At 45.3% G+C, this 27,955-nt stretch overlaps 8 protein-coding genes across 20 annotated transcripts in view; 6 read left to right on the forward strand and 2 right to left on the reverse strand.

The window, feature by feature from the left end:
* LOC108140489 (heterogeneous nuclear ribonucleoprotein R) overlaps nucleotides 1-5,699 on the reverse strand; it is a 53,761-nt gene extending 48,062 nt beyond the window's left edge. For 2 of the 5 annotated variants that reach the window (XM_017263246.2, XM_041709380.1), the window contains exon 1: nucleotides 5,195-5,697. In XM_017263246.2, coding sequence (XP_017118735.1) covers nucleotides 5,195-5,207 — 13 coding nt within the window. In that variant the 5' untranslated portion in view covers nucleotides 5,208-5,697. Of the gene's footprint in view, nucleotides 1-5,194 lie in introns of all 5 variants that reach the window. The other 3 variants (XM_017263258.2, XM_017263241.2, XM_041709379.1) reach the window with 3 other exon arrangements.
* LOC108140491 lies at nucleotides 10-5,185 on the forward strand. Its single transcript, XM_017263260.2, has 7 exons — nucleotides 10-1,097; nucleotides 1,156-1,451; nucleotides 1,509-1,689; nucleotides 1,766-1,883; nucleotides 2,466-2,995; nucleotides 3,292-3,409; nucleotides 3,526-5,185. The coding sequence occupies exons 1-7, from the start codon at nucleotides 184-186 to the stop codon at nucleotides 3,790-3,792; spliced, it is 2,424 nt and encodes an 807-aa protein (XP_017118749.1). The 5' UTR covers nucleotides 10-183; the 3' UTR covers nucleotides 3,793-5,185.
* Nucleotides 5,700-5,803: 104 nt separating the features above from the next.
* On the reverse strand, nucleotides 5,804-27,880 carry LOC108140492 (putative thiamine transporter SLC35F3). 9 transcript variants are annotated; one of them, XM_017263268.2, is made up of 11 exons: nucleotides 25,162-25,403; nucleotides 16,342-16,879; nucleotides 15,205-15,613; nucleotides 14,968-15,146; nucleotides 13,073-13,201; nucleotides 12,792-12,981; nucleotides 12,620-12,709; nucleotides 12,005-12,134; nucleotides 11,588-11,657; nucleotides 9,982-10,011; nucleotides 5,804-7,410 (listed from the first exon to the last, which is right to left on the reverse strand). In XM_017263268.2, the coding sequence occupies exons 2-11, from the start codon at nucleotides 16,831-16,833 to the stop codon at nucleotides 6,859-6,861; spliced, it is 2,271 nt and encodes a 756-aa protein (XP_017118757.1). In that variant the 5' UTR covers nucleotides 16,834-16,879; nucleotides 25,162-25,403; the 3' UTR covers nucleotides 5,804-6,858. The 9 variants fall into 9 exon arrangements, 7 of the variants coding, with proteins under 7 accessions (XP_017118757.1, XP_017118753.1, XP_017118751.1 ...); XR_001774190.2 differs by lacking the exons at nucleotides 5,804-7,410; nucleotides 11,588-11,657 and adding exons at nucleotides 8,325-8,493; nucleotides 8,627-8,873; XR_001774189.2 differs by lacking the exons at nucleotides 5,804-7,410; nucleotides 11,588-11,657 and adding exons at nucleotides 8,326-8,419; nucleotides 8,627-8,873.
* Nucleotides 13,603-14,593, forward strand: LOC108140498 (proteasome subunit alpha type-7-1). Its single transcript, XM_017263274.2, has one exon. The coding sequence runs from the start codon at nucleotides 13,723-13,725 to the stop codon at nucleotides 14,473-14,475; it is 753 nt and encodes a 250-aa protein (XP_017118763.1). The 5' UTR covers nucleotides 13,603-13,722; the 3' UTR covers nucleotides 14,476-14,593.
* Nucleotides 17,787-19,772, forward strand: LOC108140496 (CLIP domain-containing serine protease B9-like). The gene is made up of 2 exons (XM_017263272.2): nucleotides 17,787-18,676; nucleotides 18,730-19,772. The coding sequence occupies exons 1-2, from the start codon at nucleotides 18,499-18,501 to the stop codon at nucleotides 19,425-19,427; spliced, it is 876 nt and encodes a 291-aa protein (XP_017118761.1). The 5' UTR covers nucleotides 17,787-18,498; the 3' UTR covers nucleotides 19,428-19,772.
* Nucleotides 20,049-21,207, forward strand: LOC108140497 (phenoloxidase-activating factor 3). Its single transcript, XM_017263273.2, has 3 exons — nucleotides 20,049-20,160; nucleotides 20,224-20,340; nucleotides 20,438-21,207. Exons 1-3 carry the CDS (start codon nucleotides 20,103-20,105, stop codon nucleotides 21,121-21,123), a joined length of 861 nt encoding a protein of 286 aa, XP_017118762.1. The 5' UTR covers nucleotides 20,049-20,102; the 3' UTR covers nucleotides 21,124-21,207.
* On the forward strand, nucleotides 21,644-22,655 carry LOC108140495 (CLIP domain-containing serine protease 2). Its single transcript, XM_017263271.2, has 2 exons — nucleotides 21,644-21,861; nucleotides 21,924-22,655. Exons 1-2 carry the CDS (start codon nucleotides 21,684-21,686, stop codon nucleotides 22,622-22,624), a joined length of 879 nt encoding a protein of 292 aa, XP_017118760.1. The 5' UTR covers nucleotides 21,644-21,683; the 3' UTR covers nucleotides 22,625-22,655.
* On the forward strand, nucleotides 26,658-27,948 carry LOC108140494. Its single transcript, XM_017263270.2, has 2 exons — nucleotides 26,658-26,885; nucleotides 26,967-27,948. Exons 1-2 carry the CDS (start codon nucleotides 26,764-26,766, stop codon nucleotides 27,946-27,948), a joined length of 1,104 nt encoding a protein of 367 aa, XP_017118759.1. The 5' UTR covers nucleotides 26,658-26,763.
* Nucleotides 27,949-27,955: the final 7 nt, after the last annotated feature.

Consider the following 27,955-nt stretch of genomic DNA (forward strand, 5'->3'; position numbering starts at 1 on the left):
ACTGTCGTTTTGAGGGCGTAGTTCCAACAAGTGCTGAGCATCATAATTTTCTATTACTAATCGCAGCTTGGCGTTGGCTCGCCCATAGAATCTCATTTTATGTTTAGTTTGTTAACTTAATCGTAGTGTTTGTTTGGTTTGCAATACAGTTAGGGCGTAAGGAAGAGCAAGAGCAAGAGCAAGATGTTCCCCTCGTCGATTTTGGGGCGCAGCTACCTGCTTTTCATGCTGGTACTGGCCGTGGGCGTGTTTGCGCAGCACGAGTGGCAGGCGCGGGATGCCTTCGACGAGATCAAGAGGCAGTTCGACAAGGTGAACGCGGACAACTGTCCCATCCAGCACCACTCCGACCTGTTCATGCCCCTGGACGCCGTCTCCCACAAGCCGGACATCAAGGAGGTGAACGTGAATCCGGTGTTCCCCAATCGCACGGCGCTCCTCCATCTGCAGAATATGGCTCTCAGCCGGAGCTTCTTCTGGAGCTACATCCTCCAGTCGCGATTCATTCGACCCGCCATCAACGACACGTACGATCCCGGCATGATGTACTACTTCCTGTCCACCGTGGCCGACGTCTCCGCCAATCCGCACATCAACGCCTCGGCCGTGTACTTCTCGCCCAACAGCTCGTATTCGTCCTCGTACCGCGGCTTCTTCAACAAGACGTTCCCGAGATTTGGACCACGAACCTTCCGGCTGGACGACTTCAACGACCCCATTCACCTGCAGAAGATCTCCACGTGGAACACGTTCGATGTGCAGGATCTGGGCGCCCATCATCCGGACTCCATATCCAAGGACTACACCCACGACCTGTACAAGATCAACGAATGGTACCGCGCCTGGCTGCCGGACAACGTGGAGGGGCGGCACGACACGAAGATCACCTACCAGGTGGAGATCCGCTATGCGAACAACACCAACGAGACGTACACGTTCCATGGACCGCCTGGCTCTGAGGAGAACCCCGGACCCATCAAGTTCACAAGGCCTTACTTCGATTGCGGCAGGTCCAATAAGTGGCTGGTGGCCGCCGTGGTGCCCATTGCGGATATTTACCCACGACACACCCAGTTCCGGCACATCGAATACCCGAAGTAAGCTTTTATCTGGCTTCTCATACACTGCTCCTAATCCCCAGTTAATTCCTCCCAGATACACTGCTGTTTCGGTGCTTGAAATGGACTTTGAGCGCATAGACATCAACCAGTGCCCTTTGGGCGAGGGCAACAAGGGTCCAAATCACTTTGCGGACACGGCGCGGTGCAAGAAAGAAACCACGGAATGCGAACCACTCCACGGTTGGGGCTTCAGGCGCGGTGGCTACCAGTGCCGCTGCAAGCCAGGCTTCCGGCTGCCCAACGTGGTGCGGCGACCCTATCTGGGCGAGATTGTGGAGCGGGCCTCGGCAGAGCAGTACTACAATGAATACGACTGCCTAAAGATTGGCTGTAGGTTTTACGTGGCATCGTTGTAGAGTTCAAATTGACGGTTGTGACCTTTTGTAGGGATCCAAAAGCTGCCCATTCAGTGGGAGAAGGCCCCCTACCACATTCGCCAGAAGTATCTGGACAGGCATGCGGAGTATCGCAACTACACCACCGGCTCAAGATCTCTGCATGCGGAACACTTAAATATTGACCAAGTCCTTAAGTACATTCATGGAGTCAACTATCGTACTTGCAAAAAGTAAGCCTACTCAATCCCAAATTTGCCCAACGAATGTTTCTTCAATTTACTAATCAATTATGTCCCCCCTTGACAGCTTCCATCCGCAGGATCTAATTCTGCGCGGCGATGTCAGCTTCGGCGCCAACGAGCAGTTCGAGAACGAAGCCAAGATGGCCGTGCGACTGGCCAACTTTATTAGCGCCTTCCTGCAGGTAAGCAAACGATCCATAGCGTTCCCATCGCCGCTGCTCGCCTTCACGCTAAATGAAGAGCAATAATTGATAACCCGACACCTATTAAGAGCCTTCGACGACGGCTCTTGAAAACTTCTCAAGTGTAAATTATAATTTTCCACGCGTAATTCAACTTCCTCGAATTTCCTGCAATGCCAGTTTCTCGCTTCTTACCGCTGGCGATGCTGATGCTGATGATGCTGCTCTTGCTATTTGCAATTCTGCGTTGCCAGCCGCGCGGCGTGAATTAAATATTCAGTGTCAAACCATTACCAAATGCTAAATTCATTAGTTTGGGCGGCGAGGACACGAAAAACGGGTTCGCCACAAGGCTTCGTCTTCATTAAATTCCAGCCGCAGCAGCAGCAGCATCGAGAACCTAGGGAAATCATGGGGATGAGAGTCTTCTTTCAGCTCTCTCTCTCTCTGTGCCCATATTTGCACAAGTTGTTAGCATTGAAAAGCGGCGGGGGAAACTCTTCCGTTTCCCAAAAACCCATAATGTTCCCCAAACTCGAACTCAAACTCAAATGCAATCTCGATTCTCCCCCTGTTGCGCAGGTATCGGATCCCAACGAAGTGTACTCGGGCAAACGTGTGGCCGACAAGCCGCTGACCGAGGACCAAATGATCGGCGAGACCCTGGCCATTGTCCTGGGCGACAGCAAGGTCTGGTCGGCCACAATGCTCTGGGAGCGCAACAAGTTCACCAATCGCACCTACTTCGCACCCTATGCCTACAAGACGGAGCTCAACACGCGGAAGTTCAAGGTGGAGGATCTGGCGCGCATCAACAAGACGCACGAACTGTACACGGAGAAGAAGTACTTCAAGTTCCTCAAGCAGCGCTGGAACACCAACTTCGACGACCTGGAGACCTTCTACATGAAGATCAAGATTCGGCACAACGAGACAGGTGAATACCAGCAGAAGTACGAGCACTACCCCAATTCGTACAGAGCGGCCAACATCAAGCACGGCTACTGGACTCAGCCGCAGTTCGACTGTGACGGCTACGTGAAGAAGTGGCTGGTGACCTATGCGGTGCCCTTCTTCGGCTGGGACAGCCTCAAAGTCAAGCTGGAATTCAAGTGAGTAGAGGGAATGGGGATGGGAACAGAAATATGGAATAGGGGTTGAGTTGGGTCGACTTGTTGGGCCGGTCCGCTGCGTGCCGCCGTCGCGGGCCGCTTAAGCCCCTTTTTAGGGCGCAGTCCCACTCCCGATCTAGGATCACGTCCCAGTTCTATTCACATGCAAATGCCTAGCTTTGATTGCCTCATTTTGGAGTGTTGACAAGACCTAACTTCTGACTTGTGACTTCTGGCATTGTGATGCAAATGCAAATGGAGGCAATTAAACTGACTAATTTGTTTGCTCTGCGCAGGGGTGTGGTGGCCGTCTCCATGGACATGATGCAGCTGGACATCAACCAGTGCCCGGACTGGTACTACGAGCCCAATGCCTTTAAGAACACGCACAAGTGCGACGAGCAGTCTTCCTACGTGAGTACAATGATCTGAGAAATCACAATTTAGTGAGGAGATTATCTATGAAGTACAGGTTTTCTTCTAATCTAATGTTCCTTTAAATTATTTGACTAAACTGAGTGTCTTTTCAGTGCGTTCCCATCATGGGTCGTGGCTATGAAACCGGAGGCTACAAGTGCGAGTGTCTGCAGGGCTACGAGTATCCTTTCGAGGATCTGATCACCTACTACGACGGCCAGCTCGTGGAGGCCGAGTATCAAAATATAGTGGCTGACGTTGAGACTCGCTACGATATGTTCAAGTGCCGATTGGCCGGAGCCGCGGGCCTGCAATCCGCTCTGGGACTTGTGGTCGCGCTGATCGGGCTCACACTTACCCTGCTGTATAGATTTAGTTAAGCAACCGCACGCCAAATAACTAACGCAAACTTCCGTCCAAACGAAACTCACATCAAATCTCTCCACAAAAGACATAACTACAAAGCAACACAGACACAAAATTGACACCCAAAAACAAAACGAGCTGCCAGCCCAGCACTCCGCCGTTGCTCCCTTTGAACATTGTCATCATTTATCTGCAAGGCGATTAAGTTGTAGACATAATCTATTACAATGAATCTGGTTATTTGTCATTTCTATCAAAGGCGGTAGGAGCAGCCGAAGCAGCCAAAGCAGCAGAAGCGGCAGCGTCGGCAGAAAAGCGCAAACAGCCGCGCCTACTGCGCTCAGATTACGGAAATGCCGCGTAGCTCGTCTTTTTTCTCCTTCGGAGATCCTCTCTAATGTCCGTGAAGTCGAATCGCACAGCTGTGTGTGCGTGTGCGTGTGTGTGCGGCGATCGCAAACCTGTTAACATCGGAACCCAGTTAGGCCCAGGCGTACCTACACCCATCATCGGGGAGGTCGTCCAGGTCCAAGCTGGGGGTTGTTTGTGCCGCACGCACACCTTTTTTTCCTGCCAACGGATGGCACAAAAAATCCAACGCCTGCCGTCGTGTTTTTCTTATATTAAATCGTCGATGCTCCGTTGGCTGCGTTTTTTTTGCCTGAATTAAATATATATATATATGCCGATGCCTGTGCCGATGCTGCTGCTGCTGTGGCGTTTTTTCCGCTTTTTGTTTTTTGTGCCTTGATTATCATACGCGCTTGAATTTTTATTATCTGTACCCTGAGAACTTTTTCTATGCGCCGCAGGAACCAGTTTATCAGCCACTTGGTCTCCTACCAGGGCAAAAAAGAAATCTCCAGCTTTTTTCATTAAAAACTTTATAGCCATAGGTAGCTGGACAGGGGGCACAAAAAATCTTTTTCACACATTTTTCATAGTCATTTCAGGGCAGCAGCGGTGGGCAGTAACTGTCTCAGGATTCGGGCAACTCCTCCATTTCCATTTGGATGGAAAATGCCCGCGTCTGCGGAAACACGTTCGAGTGGCTGGCCGTGTCCGCTTTTGGTTTTGTTTTTGGGTAGTCAGTCTTGTCCCCCTGACATTCCGCAATAGATTTGTAGATCAGTACAAAGCAGAAAGTAATCAAAAGTAAATTGTGCCTTAAAACTGAATTAAGTGTTCATTCTCGAATATTTTTAACGCCACAGACTATATCGAACGTCCGTCCAATGATTAGTCTTTTTTGTATTATGTATCTATCTTAGTGTTAAGTGCCTTGAGAAATATCACTGAACTTTTACAACATTCTTTCGTAGCCTAATGTATAGATTTTAAGTGAATAATAATTCTAAAGCAGTGCATATACACAATGTTCAAATATATGTTTTTGTAGTAAAACAATCGACTTACCAAACTTATTCATTTTGCATGCGAGTGTCCCCAACGCCAGTCGAATTTAATTGCTCTTTCGATTTCAGTTCTTCACAAGATATGAATTTTTCGTCACGCTTCGCAATTTTAACGTTTTACGATCAAAAATCAAAATCCAATGTTTGAATTTGTTAGATTTTATAAAAGTGCGAAATGATATCACAACATATGTATATGATATATTGGAGAACAAAAACAAAATACAAAAGACTTGGAACACCAAATGAAATTCACGGCGCCCGCCTAATCGCCGAGCGTCGCAAATTCTCCTCCGATTTCTTTAACTCGTATATATATTCGCGATCTGCAGACTACTTGGCTCGACTTGAATTGGCTCTCCGCTCTCAAACGTAGTGCAATCGGTTTTCCTAACCACCAAATATTAAGAGTAATTTCTAATTTGGATTTTGATTTATTTTTTGATCCTTTTAGAATTTGAACAAATTTTTGCAGAGGGATTTAATTTGAACGGTTGATGTTGTAATACTGAGACATTTTCTACTTCTCTCGGCACTGACAGTTCTCTAGACAACTAAAGAGTTGCCTGCTTGGCTCGTTCCATCAAAAGTAAAATGAACATCAAGTGTGTTGAGTTTTTCTTGAACTATTTATTTCGTGTTCGGTTCTTGTGTGTCCTAAATACATCCCAGCTATACCATTGCCTCTTTTTTCGGGCGGGTAGGTAGAAGTGTGTAGTGTATGCTGTGGGTTATCAAACATTTTTAAAAACTATCACAAAATCAATTATTGGATGTGGCTACACAACTTAGTTCATATAACATGCGGCAACTCCGAATGTCCGATCGGGGGAACCCCCCATAATTGGTTCAAAGGAGAGGCGGTCGCCTTAGTACAACTGTATCCTCGGTGATTCATTTCGACTCTACAACACTTCGAATTACAAATTACGAACAACACATAAACATTTAAAAAATACTAATACTTCGATTCGCTTTCGACTCGGTTCACATTCAGTTCACGTTCAAATAAAAAACTTTAACAAAATCCAATCCGCAGTTAACGTTAGGTTTAAGTGGCTAGATGAGCTTACAGTTTAATGGGTTTCTTAGCCGGGTGAACATTATCTCTTCTCGGTGACGACTATTAACTATTTTCCTTAAATAACTTGGATTTTACTGTTCGTTTTTTTTTTTCGTTATCTTTGCCTTCTTAAGGTGTGCCTTCGAGTGAATCCACTTTAAAATATTTGACTATTCATTGCCGTTATAATTAATGTATATAATTGCTAAAACAATTGGCTTCGATTCCTTACACAATTTCGTATTGATTATGAATATTAAATTATAGTTAACTTTCGGGGCACTTTTGAGCTCGATTCGCGGGCTCCTTTCTTGGGTTTCTATTTTTTATTGCGATTGATTGAAGATTGAGATTGAGATTGAAGGCGAGGCTGGGTATGGATTCTTTTGACTGGAGCTGGTGCTAGTGTATATCTGTTTCTGTAACTGTGGCCTTTAAATGTGTTATATTTGAGCAAAATTGTAACTGCATGCGGTCCGATTGAACTTTTACATCAACAACAACGACAGTAACTATGATAAAATGACACACAATACACAATAACCGATTTGACCCATTATCCGATCTGATTGTATCCTCTTTTCGCTTGATATGCCAGTTGCTCAATCCGAGGGAGCGTAGTAGACCACGGTGGACTTCCGGCGGAAGCCCAGGTTGAAGAAGGACGTCTCCGACTTCTTGCGCTCGTGGTCCTGCTCGTTCCCGAAGTAGGAGAACAGTCGTCCGGTGGCTCCGGTGGTGGTCACCGCGGCGGTCACCGCCCGTCCGGCTGCGCCACCGTGGACACTGTGGCTGCTGCTCTGGCGGTGGATCTTGGTCAGCGAGGTGTGCGAGTGCTGGCGCTGCAGGTGCTGCTGGTGGAGCGAGTGCTGCCGATGGTGGTACTGCTGCTGCAGGTGCTGCTGGTGGGTCTGCGGATGCGGATGCTGCTGATGCGGATGCTGCTGTTGGTGTTGGTGGTGCAAAAGTTGCTGGTGATGCTGTGCGTTGGCGCCGCCATGGCCATGTAGAAACCCAGTGGTGGTCGGCGACAGATCAGTCATCTCACACGGCCAGAGGGTGAACGAAGATGGGACCTTATGTATCCCGTCCGATAGTCGATAATGGTGGGATGCTGACCTGTTGAAGTACCGCTCCGAGGGCCGCGACCCCATCTAGAGTTTGTGGTTTGTGGGGAGATATTTGTTTTCGGGGTGGTAAAGACAAAGTGTCACTTGTTAGTATCAGACGGGCTAGGACTAGGGCTAGCTATCTGCTTAGGGTTCTTTTCTGCTTGGCTTTATGGGCATTGAATTACTTTCTACGCATTTCGTAGGTGTTCAACTCTAAGGCGCTACATACACTCACATTTACATAGAGTAAGCGCTTGCATGACTATATCTTTTTGGGCTAGGCACTGCAGGGGATCAGGACTCCCCGGGAATTCGGTTACCATATCCGCATCTGCAGTGCTTAGATACCATAGCCTAAGCGCTAAGGCTTTTAACTGATTTTTTACTGATGTTCTGTGTTCGTTATATACAAATATATCATGTGTGTTGTGTGTGTGTGTGTGTGTGGAGTGTTTGTGGGTGGTTGGGGGTTAAGCGGGGAAGATCAGGTTACGGGTGCCACAAATAGTTACATTAAGCTGTGCTCTCCAAAGCTCATAAGTAGCTTGACTAGCTAAGATACTTCTCAATAACATAGGCAAGCTGTAAACATTACAAAGCAAACGAAACTTAAAAAAGATTCAAAGACTCTTCGAAACTTGTAAATCTAAATAATTTATAGTTGATAGTTGATAGTGATTTGGTGAGCTGTACATGGGAATTTGAGGGTGAGGCTAGTGGTTCTAGGAGCTGATCAAAAATTAATTTCTAGGGACTCTCACCGTTCGTTCGTTTTAGTTTCTCAGTCTGAAACTTGAAAGTTACTTAACGTAGTTTGGTACAAAAGTGTTCCTAACAGTCGCATAACAGTTGTAAAAACTTTTTGGGTTTTCGGGAGAGATGCGTGGGCGTGGCAGTGGCCGAGGGCCTAAGCAAAAACAGTCGGAAGCCACACGCTGGTTTCGTTCTTATTTGTTCATTCATGCGATTGGCTCAAACCACATATGAGTCGGTTTTGACCGCGTAATACTTTCGATTGTGTTTGTAATGGGTGGCATATATATGCTGCGATCTGTGGGTCGCAAATCCAAAAGGAGTCCACACGGAAGGATGGTCAGATAGGGAAGAGACAAAGAGAACGCATAACTTGAGGGGATGTTGAAAGAAAAAGATAAAAATATAAAAATCAAGATGATGCCTGATATAGTACTAGTTCTACGAGTGGCAACTGTACCTTGCAGTATTGGTCGATAGCAAATCAATCAAATTTCGTACTTACCCCAGATTGGCAAATGGTGCAATTGAGTTTCAGAGTTTTTCTTTGCGAATTTGTTTTGTTGTTTTGGAAAATCTTTTTACAAAATATATCTTGTCTGGTTGTGGTTTTTGTTTTTGTTTTCTGTACAATTCAGTGACCCGTCGGAAACTCTTAGCTTATGTGGTGCGTGCGCGTGATGTGCCGCTGCGCATATCTGGTGGACGGTCCCGTGACTATAGCATCTCGTTTACAAAGCGCTGGCCTACCGCTACATGGTTTGACGAGTATGTGTGGAGGTCACGTTCAATCGTTTTTTGCGGTGTATTTTTGCAATGGAAGTCATTCAATTTGGCCAGGTTCAGGTCCAGTTCAGTTGTGTAGTGTTGTAGGTATTGGTGTAGGTGTAGTTTGTGTGTGAAGAAAGAGAGAGAGAACACAGTTCGAGAAGAGGAGATAGTCCAGAGAGAAAGATAAAGAGAGATAGGCAGGTTGTGGCAGAGGTGAAGAAGAAAAACAAGAAGAAAAAGAAGCAATAGTACAGATTAGCGGTGTAACTATATACAAATCAGGAGATTCTACTGCTAGTTATCTAGCAGGTTGTAAACGATGCAGCGGCCACAAAGCGATTTGTATCCTTCACACGTACGCCGCTGCACCGTTTACAACCAGCATACGATTTCAGACGCCTCCAAAAAGAATTAAATACAAGAACAATTTGTTCAACGGAAGATCATGAACTTTGTATCTACTCCGGTGGCTCCGAAAATAAATGGGTGGGTGGATTTTGGGTGATCTGGTGAGTCTGTCATTCGGCATCGGAACGATGCCCTTTATGTGAGGTGAGTTTAGCTGGCGGTGGGGCAATGCAGGACCCTCGGATCGACTTACCTTAGCACTGGGCCAAAAGAAGAGTTTACCGAAATCTGCCAGACTGAGACTACCCAGTCGTACTGTACTTATTAACCAAAGGCTATCATACTTGTACTCGGATTAGCTTACGAAAAGGATGTGGAAATCATAACTAAGATGCGAGAGGTAATATAAGGAGAATCAGTTGCAATCCCTCACAAACCAAACGAAACCAAATCAAACCCGAATTATCAAAAGTCTAGACAAGAGTTGACTAAGGATTATAACAAAATCGAAATCGAAAGAAAAAAACATACTTCGCTTACAGTTGGATTTGGATAAATATATTAGTAAGTTTGTTGATTGCTTGTCTCGGTATGGGCTGGGAATTTAGAGTTAGGTATTCCTATATGAGGTACGAGTATTATAACGAAAAATCCTTATTCAGATTTTGGGCACCGTGTTGTTTATGCTTAGGTTGTAAAAAACACATTCAATTCTCAGCGCAGCCTAATCTCGAAACTCACCTCGCATTGTGACCCAGCATAATGATGCTTCTGCAAAAAGACAATTGAGAAATGTCGACATGTTTTTTTATATATATAAGAAGTAGGTAGAGTATATAGCATAGAGTAGAGCTTGAAGAATGTAAAGATAGACAGACAGATCGCACAGAAATAAAGGAGTAACTCAAGAGTAGATCGGTTTGGAAAACGAAAAACTGTCAATTCGAAACGAAAACGAAGAGAAAACGAAGGTCGGTTCAAACATGCCAATCGGTAACAATTTGAATGCATTTTAATGTATATCATTATTTAGGATTTGATCGATTTTAAAGGTCCGGGGTTTTGTTTTTATTGGGTTTCTCTCCGGCCAATGGCATCCTGACAAAGTTATATGGAAAATGATAATGCAAAAAAGATATTACTTGGAGCATAGGGGCAAGGAAGATGTAGACCCAACTTTGGTAAATTCGTACATGCTGCGAGTCAACGTCTTCAAAACATCTATGGTTACTTGCGCTCTCCTCTCTAAGTGCAGACAGGTTAAGTAAAAATAAGAACACGTAACCAAAAATCGAATTTATTTACACGAAAAGGTTATGGCCAAGTCAACGGATTTAACCCAATTACAAGAAGCTGCAATTCAGAAGAGGTCAGACAACAATCAGCCAAACAAATCATCGTCATCGATTATGATTATGATACCAGCATCCAAGTTTTTGGAGTTCTGCATGGATCTTAAATTGGAAACGTTCGCAACACCAGCGAAACTCAAACTACATACGTTGAGGTGGGTGTGTGTGTTTAAGGGTGTGTGGGTGGGTGTCTAGGGTTCGGGTGTAAGAACTACTACAGTAATAGAACCTCGGCACCAGCAACCAACATCCAGACACGAGGATATATCTTACACAAACGGGCAAAACATAAGATTGACACTGAGATCGGTCTGGTTGTAACACAGCATCCAAGGTGTCTGGGTTGGTAGGGGGGTTGCTGATATGCCGAAACGAAACGAAATCATCAAAAGTATCAACAACAATGGGTAAAAGTACATTTATGGTAACGGCAGCGCCAAAAAAAAAAAAAAAATAAACGTTAAGAACAACAACGAGATGGGATTGTCAACCAATTGCACAACAGCCGAAGTAGTTAGTGTCGGTAAAATGGCTTTATTGAACGGTAACCATATATAGATATATGTTCGTAAAATGTGTGTGGAGGTATATTTCGGTATATAGTTAATTGGGTGTACATTAAGGCAGGTATATATAGTAACAGTTAGATACACATGTCTAGGCATTTCGTTCAACAAGGATGAGCGCAATGTTGGAAGCCAAAGTGTTGTAGTTGTAGTTGTTTGCTTGTGGGATATATGGGTGTTTATATACCTATAGATAGCATAGAAGTTTTTCTTGTTGTTTTCAGTAAAAAATCTGCCAAGCTTCAATTACTTATCAATAGCATTTTCAAGTCAAACTTTAGTTGGAAGGTTCGTTATATTTAAACACAAATCTTTGAATGCCTACGGCTCTAGTTAATATCTAATGGTGTCTTAAATCAGGGGTTTGGGTTTGGGTTTTTTTTTGTTTTTGGTTTTGGGTTTTTGGCTTAGCTTGTGTTTTTGGCCTACCGAATGAGCATAGCGAATTTCGGCTAATTCACAACAACATTGGTAGCGGAGTATGGCACGAACGCTCTTTCTGCAAGATGTTTGTTTATATAAAATTAAATATATAGTTTATGTGAGTATACAGGAATTAAACAGCGTTTTATCGAAATCAAACATGAGAAGAAATTTTAATTTTTTCGATGATTTATGTATTTAATTGTTAGCTTTAGTCATTAATGCCACTGAGTGGCAACAACATAAAATAATAAATTTGAAATAAGAACCCAAAATAGTATACAACCGAAATGAACTGAAACCGTAAAATATTCGAAACAAACACGCACGATTCTTTTACTCTGACAAAGAAAATTAGCATATTAATTGCATAACAATTATTCTTAGCAATGTGAGTAAATTCGAAATATATTTCCCACTTACCTCAACAATCGCGTTATATAGTCTGGCCAGTTGGCGGGGAACATAACGAGGAAAAACCCGATGCCAATCAAAATGACTCCGGCCAGTTTCATGCCCGCGAAGTTCGCACTGTACAGAATGACATCGAGGGCTATAGGATCGAATAAGAATTGTAATTAGAAAATTGTTAATTTACTTTTCCTTAAAAACTTATTTGTCTTAACTTTCTTTACAGAGAACATAATGTTTCCCCCTAAACAATATCAAAAAAAAAACCTTTTCAAATTGACCAAATTTTCTAGTTGGTTCTTCTAACAACAAACAGTTTAAGTAATCAATATCCCTTAAATTAAATAATAAAGTATTTTAATAATATATAATTAAGGTAGCAACATTCCATTTTCTAAACATAGTTCGGTTACAGGATTCTGAAAATTTATGTCACATTGCCCCCTTTAACTACAAAGATCAAACGGTCTTACGTGCCTCACATGAGTGCCTGGTTTTAATATTACAATTTAAAACAATTTATAGTCACGGAATCCTTGAATCGAAAAGGGGCTAACCCAAGACCCGCATGCAAACCCCACTTAACCCGTGGAAATCATACTGAGGAGCCCGCCTGCAGGTACATACCGCCAGAAACGGGCACAGCGGTAATCAGACCCAATGTCACAAACATGTTGTACGTAACGGCGGCACTGAACTGCATCAGCACGTGGAAAACTGCAATCAAAATTAATTACACCGATAAAAGTTTACGGCACAACAAATGCAGAGGGAGTAGAGCTGGGGAAGGTGGTCCTACCGAGGAGCAGGAGGCTCGCCGCGAACAGCAGGTTCCATGGTATGCTCTCCGAGGAGAGGCTTTCCGTGCCAGTCAGGTAGAGTCCCAGCACCACGGGCCACAGCAGCAAGGCATTGAGGAAGCCGAGGGCGGTGAATATGAAGGCGATTTGGCTCACCGGCGGATCGCCCATCACCTTGCGGAACATAACCTGTGAAGCGACAGGCCAACATGAGCACGACATGGCCCGCACACGAACCGGGGTTCCGGGGAACCAGGACATCGGAACGGGGGGTACTCACCCTGAACACGGCATAGCCTGCTCCGGCCAAAGTGGCCAGCACCACGCCGCTCAGGGTTCGGCTTTCCGTGATTCCATCCATGTAGGCGAGCAGCGCTATTCCCGTGTCGCAAAGGATGATGGCCACAATCTGGAACAAAGCGGTCATTTAACTAGGATTCGAATACCTTTATAAAACAATATTGTATCGTTATTAAATAATATTGTATTAAAAGGGATTTTATAATAAATCTCAACAAATTTTGCAACAATGTAGTTATAATTCTATTTTAATTGTCTAATTTTCTCTTTATATGAAAAGCACTAGGACTTTAGGACTATTATTTTATTTCTCATAAAAACTTTATGGAGACTTTATTCTATTTGTCAGTAAATAATGTTAAAAAAAAGTCAACTTATAGATAGAAATCAATTGACTTTTATTTTGTGATTTATACTTGCTGGAATGTAACTCCTGAATAAGAAGTCCCTATTTAAGATTCGACTCGACGTGTTACATTTATTTTAAATTTATGATATTTATTTTATAAACCTTGCCTACGAATTTACAATCACTTCTCGAATTGAACATTGCCAGGCAGAGACGAAAAGGTGGCAATCCCATGAGCCAATATTCCTCAATACCTCTCTGCCGTTGAACTAATCCCAAAGATGTCCTCGCGCTACGATCGAGCTGTTACCATATTCTCGCCGGACGGCCACCTGTTGCAGGTGGAATACGCCCAGGAAGCCGTCCGAAAAGGCTCCACAGCGGTCGGCGTTCGCGGCGGCAACTGCGTGGTGCTGGGCGTGGAGAAGAACTCGGTGTCCAAGATGCAGGAGGAGCGCACGGTGCGCAAGATTTGCCTGCTCGACCGCCACGTTGTGATGGCCTTTGCCGGCTTAACGGCCGACGCCCGCATCCTGACAAATCGCGCCCAGGTCGAGTGCCAGAGCCATCGGCTGAACTTCGAGCATGCGGTGACCCTGGAGTACATCACCAAATATATAGCCGAACTGAAGCAGAATTACACGCAGAGCAATGGCCGTCGTCCCTTTGGGATATCCTGCCTAATCGGCGGTTTCGACGCCAATGGCTCTGCCCATCTCTTCCAGACCGAACCGTCTGGGATTTTCTACGAATACAAGGCGAATGCCACTGGCCGTTCGGCGAATACTGTGCGGCAGTTCTTCGAGAAGACCTACCGCGATGAGGAGGTCAGGAGCGAACGCGGAGCCGTTAAACTGGCCATACGCGGCCTACTCGAAGTGGCCCAGTGGGGTCAGAGCCACCTGGAGGTGGCCATCATGGAGGACGGCAAGCCACTAAAAATGCTTGACAGCAAGATCATTGCCGAGTATGTGAAAGCCATCGAAAGAGAAAATGAGGTGGAGGAGCCTTCTTGGAAAAAACAGAAAAAGTAACAATTTGTTGGGAGCATTTTGCTTCAAACTGCTGTTCAGATTCACACTGTCTGTTATTATTGCTTCAGCTTTGTTAGACCGAATTTTCACTGTTATAAATGAATAATTTTATGTTTGATTTGCTGATTTGCTCACTTTTCTTTAAACTTTAAAAATAGATTATTATTAATTACCAAGAATTTTTTTAAAATGCTTAGACTAAATAAAATGTAATTTATTCGATGGGTGTATTTTGATTTTCATTTTTGGTGGACCGAATTTACACTGTTTAAGATGAATAATTTTATGTTCTTCAACAATCATGGAGAACGGCAAGTCACTGAAAATGCTACACAGCAAAAATTACTGAATAAGTAAAATTTACATTGAACTGCTTTTTGTTTGCGAAATTAATCGATTAGCATAATTTATGTGTATATGCCTATTAAATAAATTTAAAAAAAAATTAATTTAAAAGACAAGTACAAATTGTTTGAGGTTTTTGTTACTTACTCTCACACCCACGAACTGCTCGTGCAGGATCACCCAGGACAGCAGGTAGACGCAGGCCACGTTGGTGGCAAAAAGGGCCAACGCATCCGTGGCGTAGAGGACGTGCAGGGAGAGGGTGTACAGGTAGGTGGTCACCAGCCACAAAATGCAGAAGCAGAGGCAGCGATTGAGGAAGCGACCTGTTAAAGGCAGGTTAAGCCACGGTATGCAGAGTGCGATAATGACCTCTGAACTCACCCACTGTGAAGCCGCGCTCCCGGAATCCTCGCAGCACGTCGCCGAGGATGTCGCTCAGCTTTTCGCACTTGCGCGTGGAGACCAGGCCCAGGATGTAGATGGGGAAGAAGAGCAGCGAGAAGTTGGTGAAGAACCAGGCGGCAAAGAAGGGGGCGCTGAAGTAGACCGGCTGGCGCGGTGGTATGTTGAACATCTCGGTGGCGTCCTCGACGTGGTGCAGCGACGAGTCGCTGATGGCCAGTATGTCCTCCAGCTCCGTGCTCAGGTCGGCACGGCTCGAGGACGTATCCTGGTCGTCGTTCAGCAGGTCGTCGTACGGAGCTCGGTACTTGTACATGTACTTAATGCAGTGGGTGGCCCCCACCCACGAGGCGGTCATTAGGATGGTCACGCAGACTCCGAAGTACATCTGCAAATCAACGTGAACGAAGAAATGTAAGAAGTAAACAATAAATCTCTTGCTATGGGATTCCAAATAACATCATTTTCTGGCATGTGCTAAAAGTTTCTTTGAACTTTATCAAGATAATACCCATGCCTTAAGGTTATTCCAATTGCATGACACAACTTAGTGACAGTCAAACTGATTTGTATTTTGTGTCAACACAATATAACAATCAATAAAACAATCACCCAACAAATAAATTAACAAAACGAATCATTTAACAACCGATGATAAAATATGGAATAGTAAAAAACCTCTGGATAAGACCAACATTTTAATTAAATATATGATTGTAGATTTTACTTAAATGAGAAATACATTAGAAAAATAGTTGTTACCTTAAAAATAACTATATTTATTTAAGTTTGATATGGTTTACATTAAAAATAAATGATCAGGTATTGAAATCTATTCAATAAGTTATAAGACTACTTATTATAGGTATTAAAGTTTAATATGGTTTAAATAAAAAATACATTTTCAGATATTAGAATCTATTCGTAAGTAGCCTTATTGTTACAAAAAATTTAATATAATATTTCCATATTCAAAATACCTAGGGTATCATTTCTTAATACTAAACTATGGCGTCCTACTAAAGTGTCTTTGTAATGTTATGCTCAGTTAACTTCTTGAGCAAACGTGAATTGTATAACGTTAAATTGGCATTTATTATGCCCTGTTGACCTCACCTTGCGCGCCAGTTCGGAGCAGCAGGACTCCTTGCAGGCCTGCAGCTTCCGGAACCGCAGCTCCGGCTCCTCCCCGTGGCCATTGGTCTGCTGCTGCTCCATCTGCGTGTCGCTGGAGTCGGTGCCGCCGAAGTGGATGCCCGCATTGTGACTGCCCGGGGCGCTGGTGGGCGTGTCCGCCGGTATGATGATCACCTCATTGGGGTCCTGTTGGCTCGACGAGATCGAGTCTTGGTGGGTTATTTGCGGGTTGCTCGAGGTGAGCACGTTGCTGAAGCCGCAGCTGCCCGTTGCCCCGCTGCCACTGCCGCTGCCATTTTGGGCAGACGTTGCAGGAGCTCCGACTCCGGCTGGGCTGCTGCTGGCTCCCGGTCCGCCGGCGTTGCTGTTGTTGTACGGGCCATTCGTCGACGAGTCGCCGGTGACCACCACGGAAGGAGTGCGCACCCGTTTTGGATTGAAAATGGCTGGAATTTCGCCGTCACGCGTCATTCTATCATCATTACCGGCCTCCTCTGTCGCTCATAGTGGTTCGATTCTGGAAAATCAATGATTAATTGGAGCCTTTACCATAAATGTTCTCTTAGGGAAAGCGCTGATTATGCATCAATTCATTTCTTGCATACATTTCATCCTTTCAATAATTTATTCTAACCAAACGAGTTGAAATATGCAAAGTTTTCCTTCGAATGTATGATTTCTAACCTAGTATTTGGATTTTATAAATAATTGCATACATAATTTTACAATTACTAATGGTATTTTTTAAAATGTTAAATAATTTCCCAAAATTCCACGTTCTCCAACTTGAAGTAGCTAAACTTAAATTTTAAAGTAAGTAAAGTAAGCTTTTTCTCTCCGAGTTCTAATCAAGGATTCAGTTCGATTCGGTCGGCCATTTTCCATCTCCGTCTGGATTCAGGCTGCTCACGTGCCCCCAGCGATTAAAGATTGAGGAACACGCAAATGAGGGGCCATTTCTCGACTCTTTACAAGCGAAAGGCGCACCCAGAGTCCACGCAATCCGTCCAGGGTCTGAGCAATTTGCATGGGCCTCCCGTTTTTCCCTTTCCTATTCTCGGCAGAAGGGGTGAAACTGGCCTAGGCCACACTCAAGGCCGGGGCAGTCAAGTTTTACGAGCACCGCCGAATGGCCAGCCAACCTGCTAACCAGCCTGCCTACCAACCGTTCACTTAAGTCCAGAGCCAACTAGGAACACATTGATTGGAGGGCCACAAAGGCGAGGGGCTAGGCTCATAACAATGCGAATTATGAACGCCCCAGCTCAGGCAGGTCAAGTTGAGTGGACAATAAACTGCCAGCCGGATCTGGCCGGGCAATTTGTAAGCATTCCAACTAGAGTGTTAAGTCCAGTCCCACCCCCCCCCCCCAGTCCAACCCTTCCCTTTTTGGCCGGATGAATTACAATGTCCTTCGCTGTCCTTCACCTTCCCATCCCCCGAGCCGCCTGTGTTTGCCTTCGATAATAGCAATCTAATTGAAACATTAATTATTCAGCCTAGTTGTAGGCGGGCTTAAGCGAATGCATGTTCGCGGGTCCAAAGAAATATTCCTCTTGTAGCCTAATGGCTATATAATGAAGGTCTGATAGTTGCCTGTAATTTTAATCTATCGATTTTCGAACACCTTCATGTTACTTAAAACTAAAATTTGCGACTTTGCCAGCCAGAGCCAGGAATATTTTGCATTTCGATTTTCTACGATTAACAGATAGTAAATTGGATAATTAATATTTAAGTAAACGAGCGAGGTAGTACTATTTGTGGATAAATATCAAGAAGTATTGTAGTAATGAAAACAGGTTTTCCATCTTTGCGGTAATGTAAATATCGAGCATTAAGTTTAATTGTGGAAAAACAGGTAGTTTGAAGTGTTGGCCGGAAATTGAATCAAATATCATGCCATTCGTAAATAAATACTAATAATTATAATCAACATAATTTGTAATTTAAAAACTCATTAATCTCAGAAGTGAGTTAGTTTTCCCTAAATATGATTTTTAAAGTTTTTTTTTTAGTTTGCCTGAATATGGGTATTTGCTCCAGTGTTCGCAATCATCAAAATAATATGCATGTGAGAGAAAATTTTTCATTTTTCCCAGCTGACAGTCAGTTGACTTTGAACTGAGCTTTAGAATGCTTGGACAAATAGTAGTTATCACGTTGATTCTGGGCCTTATTGACTCCGAATTGCAATCGGCCAAGTTGGCGGACACGGAATGTGGTTACTTTAACGAGGAACAGCTCTTAGAGAGGGACTCTTTCATCGGACCCACCGAGCACCAGTGGATAGCACGGATCGTTTTTAGTAAAGGTTAGAAAACAGGTATTCCATAGAGAAGACAATAAGCCTGCTTTCTATTACAGGGATCAAGATTGACAATGATGATGACTGTCTGGGCGTGCTGATCTCCAAGCGCACTGTTCTGGCTCCAGCCCACTGTTTTGTTCAGTATAACGGCCAGGCACAGGCTTTCTCCGTGCACCTGGGTGTGTACAACAAGAGTGCTCCGGTTGGATCACTAATCTGCGAGGAGGATGGCTTCTGCGTGCGTCCTGCCCAGGAGATCAAGCTGGCCGAGGTGGCCATCCACCCGGAGTACGACTCGCGAACGCTGAAGAACAGCCTGGCCGTGCTCACCCTGCAGCGGGACGCCAAGATCTACCCGAACGTGATGCCCATCTGCATGCCACCACCCCACTTGGTCAACGAGACGCTTGTGGGTCAGACCTTCCTGGTGGCTGGGCTGCGCAAGTGGGAGGACCTAAGGCAAATGAGCTGGGTGAATTCGCTCAGCCGATCCTTCTGCCAATCGAAGTTCAGCACGCTTTTGACCAGCAGCACCACGGTGTGTGGCTACCAGGTCAGGCCAGATGTGTTCGTCATTGGGGCACCGCTGGTGGGGATGCAGGCGAAGGGGCAATTCACCCAGAACTACTACCTGGTCGGATTAATGATCGACTGGCGCATGGACGAAGACCGCGTCATGTCCAGCTTCCTGGCCATCCGGAACTACTTAGGCTTTATCCACCAGAATTCCGACTCGTTGATTGTACGCTCCTAAGCGGAAAACAGATTACTTTACAAGCCTGAAGAATTAAATAAGTATTTTACTTGAAAATTTATTCAATGGTGAAATTAAAATAAACATTAAAATGAAAACGTTTATAAGAAGCACGAAAGCCTTCTTTGAACTTGGAAGTATACGTGTTAAACAGTTTTAATGTAAGCAATAAAATACGGATTTGCAATTTAATGAAAAGAAATATTTTTTAGAAAACGTATATCAAAAATCTAACTAATTTTAGTAGCTTCGTTTAACTAAATTTTTGAAAATTCGAAAACTCGAATCGAGAACTGCCAAAAAGATTTTATACTGAGAATAAAAATATACAATTTCAAGCCAGAAGTTGTTTAGTGTTCGATTATCTATTTGAAGGTTACTCTTTTCACAGCGATTCATACGCAAATCTAAGCCTGAACATATGGAATCGGATTAATAAATGTTATATGGCTTGGCCAAGTTAGCATAATTTTGTTTTTAGGAAATAAATATGCGTGCCTATTAATAATAATTTCTGAGCACTGTGAAATTTAAAAAAATCAGTCGGGTATCAGTGATTTAACCGGCGAGATAAGAAGGGGGAGATTGGCCATTACCCATTATTTGCTAATGCAACTCAGCTTTTTAGTCTGAGCAATACGTTTAGTCAACTCTGAGCACTTGGAGCACATCGACATGGAGGTGCTTGTAAGCGGAAAACTTGTTCTGCTGCTAATTGTAACCTGGCTGGGTGGTGAGTAAAAACATTAAAATTGAAATGTTTACAAATCTGTTTACATGGCATATGAATTGGCAGCCTTGGCAGTGGCAGATATACAATGCGGGCGCCTAGAGGAGAGATTGCTATACACTGTCCTGGAGAAGACAGAGCCCTCGGAGAATCCCTGGATAGGCATCCTGTGGGCTGACAAAGGTGAGTCAACGGATAGGAAATTTCCTGAGAAAATAGCTTTTGATGAACAATTGTTCAAAACATTTGAGCTCTTTCTTGTTTGCTTTTCCATTCACAGGCAATAGCTACGAGAATACGGCTTGCTCCGTTGTCATCATCAACGAACAGCACGTCCTCACCACTGCCACGTGTGTGAAGCGGTTCAAGACCCGGTCCGGAGACACCACAGCCGTGGCCATGCTGGGCGTTTGGGACGAGACCAACTCGCCCGAGGAGGAACTGGCCTGCAACGAGAAGGATTTCTGTGTGCCGGGCCCAGTGATGTACAAGGTGGTCGACATCAAGGTGCACCCGCAGTCGGACAGGGACACGGGCGACAACGATCTGGCCATCCTGCGGCTGGAGAGGCCAATCGAGTGGACCCACTGGATCCAGCCGATCTGCTTGCAGGGCAGTTCGGAGCCGGAGACGTTGACCAACCGCAACCTGCACTACTCCGGCTTCAACCACGGGGACGTGTACAAGGGCAAGGGCCTGGCCATGACCGTCTCCTCGCCCAAGTGCAAGCAGCTCACCTCCTCCAGCGTCTTTTTTCCCGAGAACCAGCTGTGCGGATATCCCGTGAAGCGGACCAAGTTCTATCCGGGCTCGGCACTGATGGACATCGAGGTGCAGGCCGAAAAGCCGCATAGCTTCTACCTGGTGGCGTTGCTGGTCCGCAATGTGGATGCCGGAGGGGCCACCACCCAGGTCTTCCAAAACGTGCGAAACGCCCGTTCCTGGATACTCGAGAATTCGAAATAGAAATGCAAATACTCTCAAATACATTATTGTACAACATGATTTGTGAATACTTGAAAATCATTAATAAAGTCGACTGACGAGGAAGTAAAATGCTTTTGTGAGGCCAGGGAAATAACTGATACATCGTGCTGGGATCTGCCCAGTGTTCCGCATCGGAAACGGGTTTTTAATCTTTGCTGAAATGTGATCACAGATCGTTACTGGTCAACGTAGAAAAACAGGTAGTTGTAAGAGTTAGGTGGAAATTTAAACAATGTCTTGCCCCACGGAGATTATAGGAATAAATATTACATTATTATATTTTAGGAAACTAAAATGAATGTCTGGACAATGGCTTGAATGAGTATTAAGTTTGTTTATAATATTTCAGACACTAATACCACTTAGGTATTAAAATTATTACCTAATACCTATAATCTTATATTATTTTTTAAATTTTTTTTTCAAGTGTATTGATCATAACTTCTGGATAAACCCCCTATGAATTGCAATGCTAAATGCAGTCGGAAACTTTTCAATTTCCCAGTTCCCCGTCAGTTTACTTTGAGCTGCGCTTCAGAATGCTTGGACGAATCGCAGTTGTAACGCTGCTTCTGGGCCTCATTGGCTCCGAAGTGCAATCGGCCAAGTTGGCGGACACGGAGTGCGGCTACTTCAACGAGGATCAGATGCTCAAGCAGGGCGGCTTCGCCAGTCCCACCGAGCACCAGTGGCTGGCCCGGGTAGTGTTTGGCAAGGGTAAGCGTTTGAGTGTTTCCAGATTGGAAGAACAGTATCCTCACTGTTTGATTGTTTGGCAGGGTTCGAGGGCAAGATTCGGGACAATGGCTGCCTGGGCGTGTTAATCTCCAAGCGCACTGTTCTGGCCCCAGCCCACTGTTTTGTCCAGTACAACGGCGAGGCTCAGGCCTTCTCGGTGCACCTGGGGGTCTACAACAAGTCCGCTCCCGTGGGGGTGCGTGTCTGCGAGAAGGATGGCTACTGTGTGCGCCCTGCCCAGGAGATCAAGCTGGCCGAGGTGGCCATCCACCCGGAGTACGACTCGCGAACGCTGAAGAACAGCCTGGCCGTGCTCACCCTGCAGCGGGACGCCAAGATCTACCCGAACGTGATGCCCATCTGCATGCCACCGCCCCACTTGGTCAACGAGACGCTGGTGGGTCAGACCTTCCTGGTGGCTGGGCTGCGTATCCGCGAGGATCTGAGGCTGAAGACCTGGGTGAACACGCTCAGTCGTTCGTTCTGCGAGTCGAAGGCCAAGGCGCTGGTGACCAGCAGCAACACGGTGTGTGGCTACCAGACCAAGCCGGAGGCCTACTACTTGGGCGCACCGCTGGTGGGGATGCAGAAGAAGGGCCACACCACCCAGAACTACTACCTGGTGGGCTTCATGATCGACTGGCGCTGGGAGGACAACCGCATCATGTCCAGCTTCCTGGCCATCCGCAACTACCTGGAATTCATCTACCAGAACGCCAACTCACTGATTGTACGCTCCTGAGCGCTGAATAAAACACATTCGAGAAATGCCAGCTGCCAACAGGTCTTGCTGCTGGGGTGTTAATTATTCAGACCGAGACTCGTTGTTTGCCGCTCGAAGCTCGTGCAACATGCAAATTGTTCCTACACTTATAGCATTTTAATGAGCAGTCACTCAGCGCAGCGCAGCCGCGGCTAGTTGGCTAATGCGAGGAATATGGAAATTTCACCGCTTTCTCCCGTCGGCGCCACTCCTGCGAGCGCAAAAGTCTGGTAGTCGACAGGAGACAGCCGAAAATGCTGAAAATACCCGGCAGAACGGAACCGGAAGCCATGGGGCCGAATGGGTGGGTGGTGAGTTAGGGTTAGGGTTTGGGCTGCCTTGCCATTGGACCAATGCCAAGACATTGACTTAACTGGCAGAGCTCGAAGAAATCCAAGACCAAAACTGAACATAGCTCTGAACGTTTACAGAGAGATAAATGGCCGAACAGAATATAATAAATTTGTCTAGAAATTCTCCTTTCAAATTTACAATTTGTTTGTAATATAAAATACATTACGGATCGGACAGGGCATTAGGAAAATTAAATATTTCCATATGGTTTTGATTAGCTGAAGTGAGAAGCCGACCAACCAAACATATCTCATGTTTATAGCTTATAACAAATCCTTCTACTTGGATTTACCTTACTAACATCATTGAGGGAATAGAGTATATATTTTTGAGAGGCCTTGTGAATCCTTTCTATTTTTTCTCTGCTCTAAATGGGGTATTTCACGTGAAAAAGTTATTTTAATGTGCTGGACGGACATGCTTTATGCATAAAATAGGCAGGACTGCCAAGAGACATAAAATAACAACCAGGAGGATTACATATTAAATTGCTGGTAAGTTTCGTCGTTTTATCATCACCCTTCTTCCCCGACGACTCGTCAAGCTAATGTAGACACATCGCTTTTATCGGCGTGCCAGAGCATACTTTTGGGCGACAAATTGCTCTATAAAGCAGCGCGCTAGGAGAAACGACGAGCGCTGTTTATTTTTGCCGAGAATAAAAATCACAATAAAATTTAAATTGCCAGGCATGAGCGCCTTGAGCAGCTGGAGGTGGGCAGGAAAACGTGACCAGAGGACTGTGAACGGACCGACGACAGACAGGGGGATAAACAGCGCATTCCTCCCGCCGCCCGAGGAAAAATGCGATTCAAAACAAAACAAACAGCTGAACGAGAGAAAGTGCGCCAGAGAGGTGAAAGCAAGCTGTCCGGAGAGAGTACCAAAAAAAGAGAGAGCTAGCTGCTGTGTGTGGGTGGTGGGTGCTGGCCAAAAGTAAACGAGCTTACAGCAACAACAGCGGCGAAAAACAGCCAACAGCATACAAACGTACAAACACACACCTCGGTCGAGGACACCACGCGGCGTATACGCAATGTGACATTTTTAGTGGTTATGGTCAAGCACAGCACTTGAGCGAGGGCAATGCGAGCAGGAAAACGAAAGTGACGGCAAAAGCAGTAGCAGTCACAGACAGACACCTGCTCAGTCACCTGGGACACTGGGAAACAAATTGGAAATCAAAAAGCAATAGGGTGTCCGAAAGTACGACGTAAAATATAGTCTTATTGCCCCTATACCAAAAACAAACTACACTTAATGAATAATTAATGGAATATCTTCCTTAACGGGCTTATAAAAAGTATAACATAAATAAGAATATTTAAAAACTCAATAGAGTTTACCCAATTACTTTATTTCGTTTGGTGCTTTGCTTGGAATGTGAAACGCACTTTTAAAAATGGAAACAAAACGCCCGCCAAGATAACTTTTCGTTGGCTTGAACTTGTGCAAGTTCGTGAGTGCTTGCGGTTGTGTTTAGGGTTAGTGACTAGGCCTTGAGGTCGGCGCACACCTTGACAGTAGTCGAAAATCTAGCCCGACCACCCACCTATTCCGCCCACTTTGACAGTGGTGAGGAACTGGGATGGGTGGGGATGGCTGAAATTTTTCGTTTCGCCTCGAAAACAGGGCAAGGGAAATTGCCTGGCGAATCCGTTTATCTTGACCAACAAAAAAAATAGATAACAAAAAATATGAGGAGGGCAAAAAGGGAAAGTGTTTTTCCAGGCTGCACAGCCGTCGCTTTGAATGTCTCGAGTTATGGATGCTCAACGGGGCGTTTAATGTTTTTATATAATTTACTTAAGCACTTAATGTCATTTTCCCACGGCACTGGCACAGACACAGACAGTGGCACTGGCACAGCCACATGGCACACAAACTTTACGCAATTCTCTGGCCTTCTTGCCGTGTTTTCCCTTATATAAAGATAGCGAGCGGACCGAACGCAGCTCAACCGGACTGGCGACACTGTTCTCCGTGGCTCTAGCCCTTTACTTAATTCAATTAAATGTGCAAAAATATGCTGGGTATAAATTTGGAGCAGCTCGCAAACGGAACGCTGCACGGATACACAAAACGAAGGCGCACGCACACACACAGATACAGATACACACGGACACACACACACACACACGCAGGCAGCAGGCACAACTCACAGATACACTGGCTCACATTCACAATGGCACACACGAACAAAACGAACCGCTGGCTTGGCCCAAAAAAAGCAACTGCCACTTGAACAAGCCTTTTGACTTGTTTTTCTTCGACTTAGGTGGAAACTGTGACAGCAGCGCTTCTAACGTTAGTAGCTGCTGCTGGCGTTTTTCCAGCTTTCCTTTTCCAGAGCACACGCCGTCGCGGAGGTCCTGGGAAACCGTGTCGTTTCTGGCCAGGAATCTCAAAGTCGACTGAAACGTTTCCTGCGCTGCCTCGCCAGTGGCCCAAATGGAAGCTTTTCTTTGCTCTCCCAGCCGAAAAGCCCTCTCCCAGCCGAAAGCCACGCTTTTTCTCTCCAATTCGCTGGGCAAAGAAAAACACTTGTTAGGAATTTTCTTTGCGCTTTTCATTGCAGTTTTCGTTTTCGTTTGTTTTTTGTTTTGTTTTTGCCACTGCTTTACTGCCGTTCAGCTGTTCGAAGGACTCAATAAATTGTTTCGCGATTTTGGCTGATAAGGATATTCACATTCCGTGATTGCCGGCACAAAATAAGTTATTGCAATTCAATAAAACCGCTTTTAAAATGAATTCTTTTTTGTAAGAAATCGAATTGTGGACTTCATCAAGGTCATTACACTTTATTTTCGTTTAAAATTGAATTCGTTTGTAGATTTATACTCTGTCCATATTGGTAAAGAATAAGTAACGGCCATTTAATAGATCTAAAATTTGCTTGTTTTTTTTTAATTATATATTTTTAAAATAATTGTTATACTATCCCAGCTTTTATTTCTAAAGTAACATTATCCGTCTTTAGAAAGTGCGACATTTCTTTCACATGATTTTGATTTGGCGAAAAGAACCGATCTGAATTTCTAGAGCGAACCAATTTCGTTTGCCATAAAGTTTGCCCAATTGATCAGACAAATCCATCTAATGTGTCCATTTAAAGCTTCCATCACAATCAGCATTGTTATGCCATAAAAAAGCGAAGCTGCCAAGAAAATGCACCCATTAACAAACCCATATGTTTATCCAGATCGTAAAATCTTGATAAGGAGAAGCCCTCATAAACACAAATTCGTCAGGAGAAAGCATTTCGCGAACCGTCGATTCGTTCCCGACAGCTTAGCATAATGTTCGAAATCAGAACTCACAGGCAAACGAGTTTTTCAGTCATAGCCAACACCTTGAATGGCGTATTAATTGTGTAATCTATAAGACTTCATTTGCATATGTATGGGCGAGATTGGCAGCTGCCAACGAGCCCCGCGGGAGAGATGTAGATGGTCTCCGAATTGGGTTAGTTGGTTTAGTGTCGGTATGAGTTAGTTCCACCAACACGGCCACCTTTGGGCATAAACTAGGGCTTGGGACAAAGCCATTACAAATTAATTTGGCAGACTTTTGCTAACCGTTCGCTGAGCCAATAAAAACTATTCTAATGAGATGCTCTGGGCAAGACACGACAAAGGCAGCGCCATCGAGCTGTTGACAACTGCTGTCGCGATTCGGAGGAGGTTTAGTTTCCCTTCGACCGGGAACGGCAACGGTCGCATTTGAAATACATTATTAACCTAAGGAAGGCTTAGTATCCAAATATGCAGTGGTTACTGTGTACTGCCCTTTTGCTCTTTGTGGCATGGAGTTATCCTGCGCAGGCAGTTCGGATATCTGCTCTACAAGTAGAGCAACGCTTGCCGCAAAAGCAGGCCAAGATTGGGTGAGAAAACATTTCACATTGTAATAAGCAAAACTTAAAGGTGTTGTAAATGGCTTCGCCGACGGTTTATCTTATTTCCAGTTCCAGAACTCATCCCATCGAGTATGTCCTGCTGCCAAGTGCTCGTGGTGGATATAGAAGGCGTTATGTCCACACTTTGGGAAAAGCAGCTCCCACAACAACCACCGAACGTCCACTAGTTCGGGTTTGGAACAGTTTCGTGCGCAGTGTTCAGCCCGCCTTCAGTTTCCGCAATCTGACTAATCCACTGGCCAACTTTTTCAACGACGGCAGTGCCAACATTATTGAGACCTCGCCCGTCTACCTGCAGGCCTACGATGACGACCAGGAGCTGCAGCTGGAGGAACCTGCAGCGGTGGCCCCGCAGAGTTCTAACAAACGCAAACGAAAGCGCCGCAAGCAGCAGAAGCACCGACCCGTCTACGATTCGCAAGAGAACGACGATGCTTACGGCTCTTATGATCCCTACTTCGCACCACCTCCTCCGTCGCCATCCGCACATCCCATGTTCTTCTACGACACCAACTCCGGCAGCTACTACGGAGTGCAGCGCTTCAGTCCGCAGGACTTCCAAGCCAATTTCTACAACTTCAATGACCAGCCGCAGAGCGAACCGGAGGAGACCGATGGCGATCCGGAGGAGGAGGCTCCCGTGATGAGGAGGCTCGGCACCAGGAAGGTGACTCTGCTGCGCCCGCTGCCCGTGTCATCGGTCAAGGGTCAGTCGCCACCAAAAAAGGTGACAGAAGTCAGCAGGCCAGAACCGACCACTGAGAACGAAGATGCAGTCGAGGAAACCGACAGCAGCGCACCGAGCGATGCAACGTCTAACGATGAAGATGAAGACGATGGCGATATGGAAGCCAACTCACCACTCTCCGAGAGCATGCGCAATACCCTGGGCACGTACATGCGCGACGACAGCCACACCCGCCAGCGCCAGAGGCTCGCAAGCGATGGAGCAGCAGGAGCCCGCGATTCCGGCGCCAAAGTCTCGCCCCGCCATCATCAACGACGCCTCTTCCGACTGAGCGCCTGGTGATCCGGCC

This window comes from Drosophila elegans, unplaced genomic scaffold (assembly GCF_018152505.1).
Source record: "Drosophila elegans isolate 14027-0461.03 unplaced genomic scaffold, ASM1815250v1 contig_476, whole genome shotgun sequence".
NCBI lineage: Eukaryota > Metazoa > Arthropoda > Insecta > Diptera > Drosophilidae > Drosophila > Drosophila elegans.

Bases quoted from the DNA above. Each gene is read 5' to 3' on its own strand.
- LOC108140496 (XM_017263272.2), top strand. From the start codon at position 18,499: ATGCTTGGACAAATAGTAGTTATCACGTTGATTCTGGGCCTTATTGAC. The intron at 18,677-18,729 runs GTTAGAAAACAG...TTTCTATTACAG, and splicing joins ACGGATCGTTTTTAGTAAAG to GGATCAAGATTGACAATGAT.
- LOC108140494 (XM_017263270.2), top strand. From the start codon at position 26,764: ATGCAGTGGTTACTGTGTACTGCCCTTTTGCTCTTTGTGGCATGGAGT. The intron at 26,886-26,966 runs GTGAGAAAACAT...TCTTATTTCCAG, and splicing joins CAAAAGCAGGCCAAGATTGG to TTCCAGAACTCATCCCATCG.
- LOC108140495 (XM_017263271.2), top strand. From the start codon at position 21,684: ATGCTTGGACGAATCGCAGTTGTAACGCTGCTTCTGGGCCTCATTGGC. The intron at 21,862-21,923 runs GTAAGCGTTTGA...ATTGTTTGGCAG, and splicing joins CCGGGTAGTGTTTGGCAAGG to GGTTCGAGGGCAAGATTCGG.
- LOC108140492 (XM_017263268.2), bottom strand. From the start codon at position 16,833: ATGACGCGTGACGGCGAAATTCCAGCCATTTTCAATCCAAAACGGGTG. The intron at 15,147-15,204 runs GTGAGTTCAGAG...TGCCTTTAACAG, and splicing joins GGAGCGCGGCTTCACAGTGG to GTCGCTTCCTCAATCGCTGC. The intron at 12,135-12,619 runs GTATGTACCTGC...TCGATCCTATAG, and splicing joins CGCTGTGCCCGTTTCTGGCG to CCCTCGATGTCATTCTGTAC.
- LOC108140491 (XM_017263260.2), top strand. From the start codon at position 184: ATGTTCCCCTCGTCGATTTTGGGGCGCAGCTACCTGCTTTTCATGCTG. The intron at 1,452-1,508 runs GTAGGTTTTACG...GACCTTTTGTAG, and splicing joins CGACTGCCTAAAGATTGGCT to GGATCCAAAAGCTGCCCATT. The intron at 2,996-3,291 runs GTGAGTAGAGGG...TGCTCTGCGCAG, and splicing joins AAAGTCAAGCTGGAATTCAA to GGGTGTGGTGGCCGTCTCCA.
- LOC108140497 (XM_017263273.2), top strand. From the start codon at position 20,103: ATGGAGGTGCTTGTAAGCGGAAAACTTGTTCTGCTGCTAATTGTAACC. The intron at 20,161-20,223 runs GTGAGTAAAAAC...ATGAATTGGCAG, and splicing joins AATTGTAACCTGGCTGGGTG to CCTTGGCAGTGGCAGATATA. The intron at 20,341-20,437 runs GTGAGTCAACGG...TTCCATTCACAG, and splicing joins CATCCTGTGGGCTGACAAAG to GCAATAGCTACGAGAATACG.
- LOC108140498 (XM_017263274.2), top strand. From the start codon at position 13,723: ATGTCCTCGCGCTACGATCGAGCTGTTACCATATTCTCGCCGGACGGC.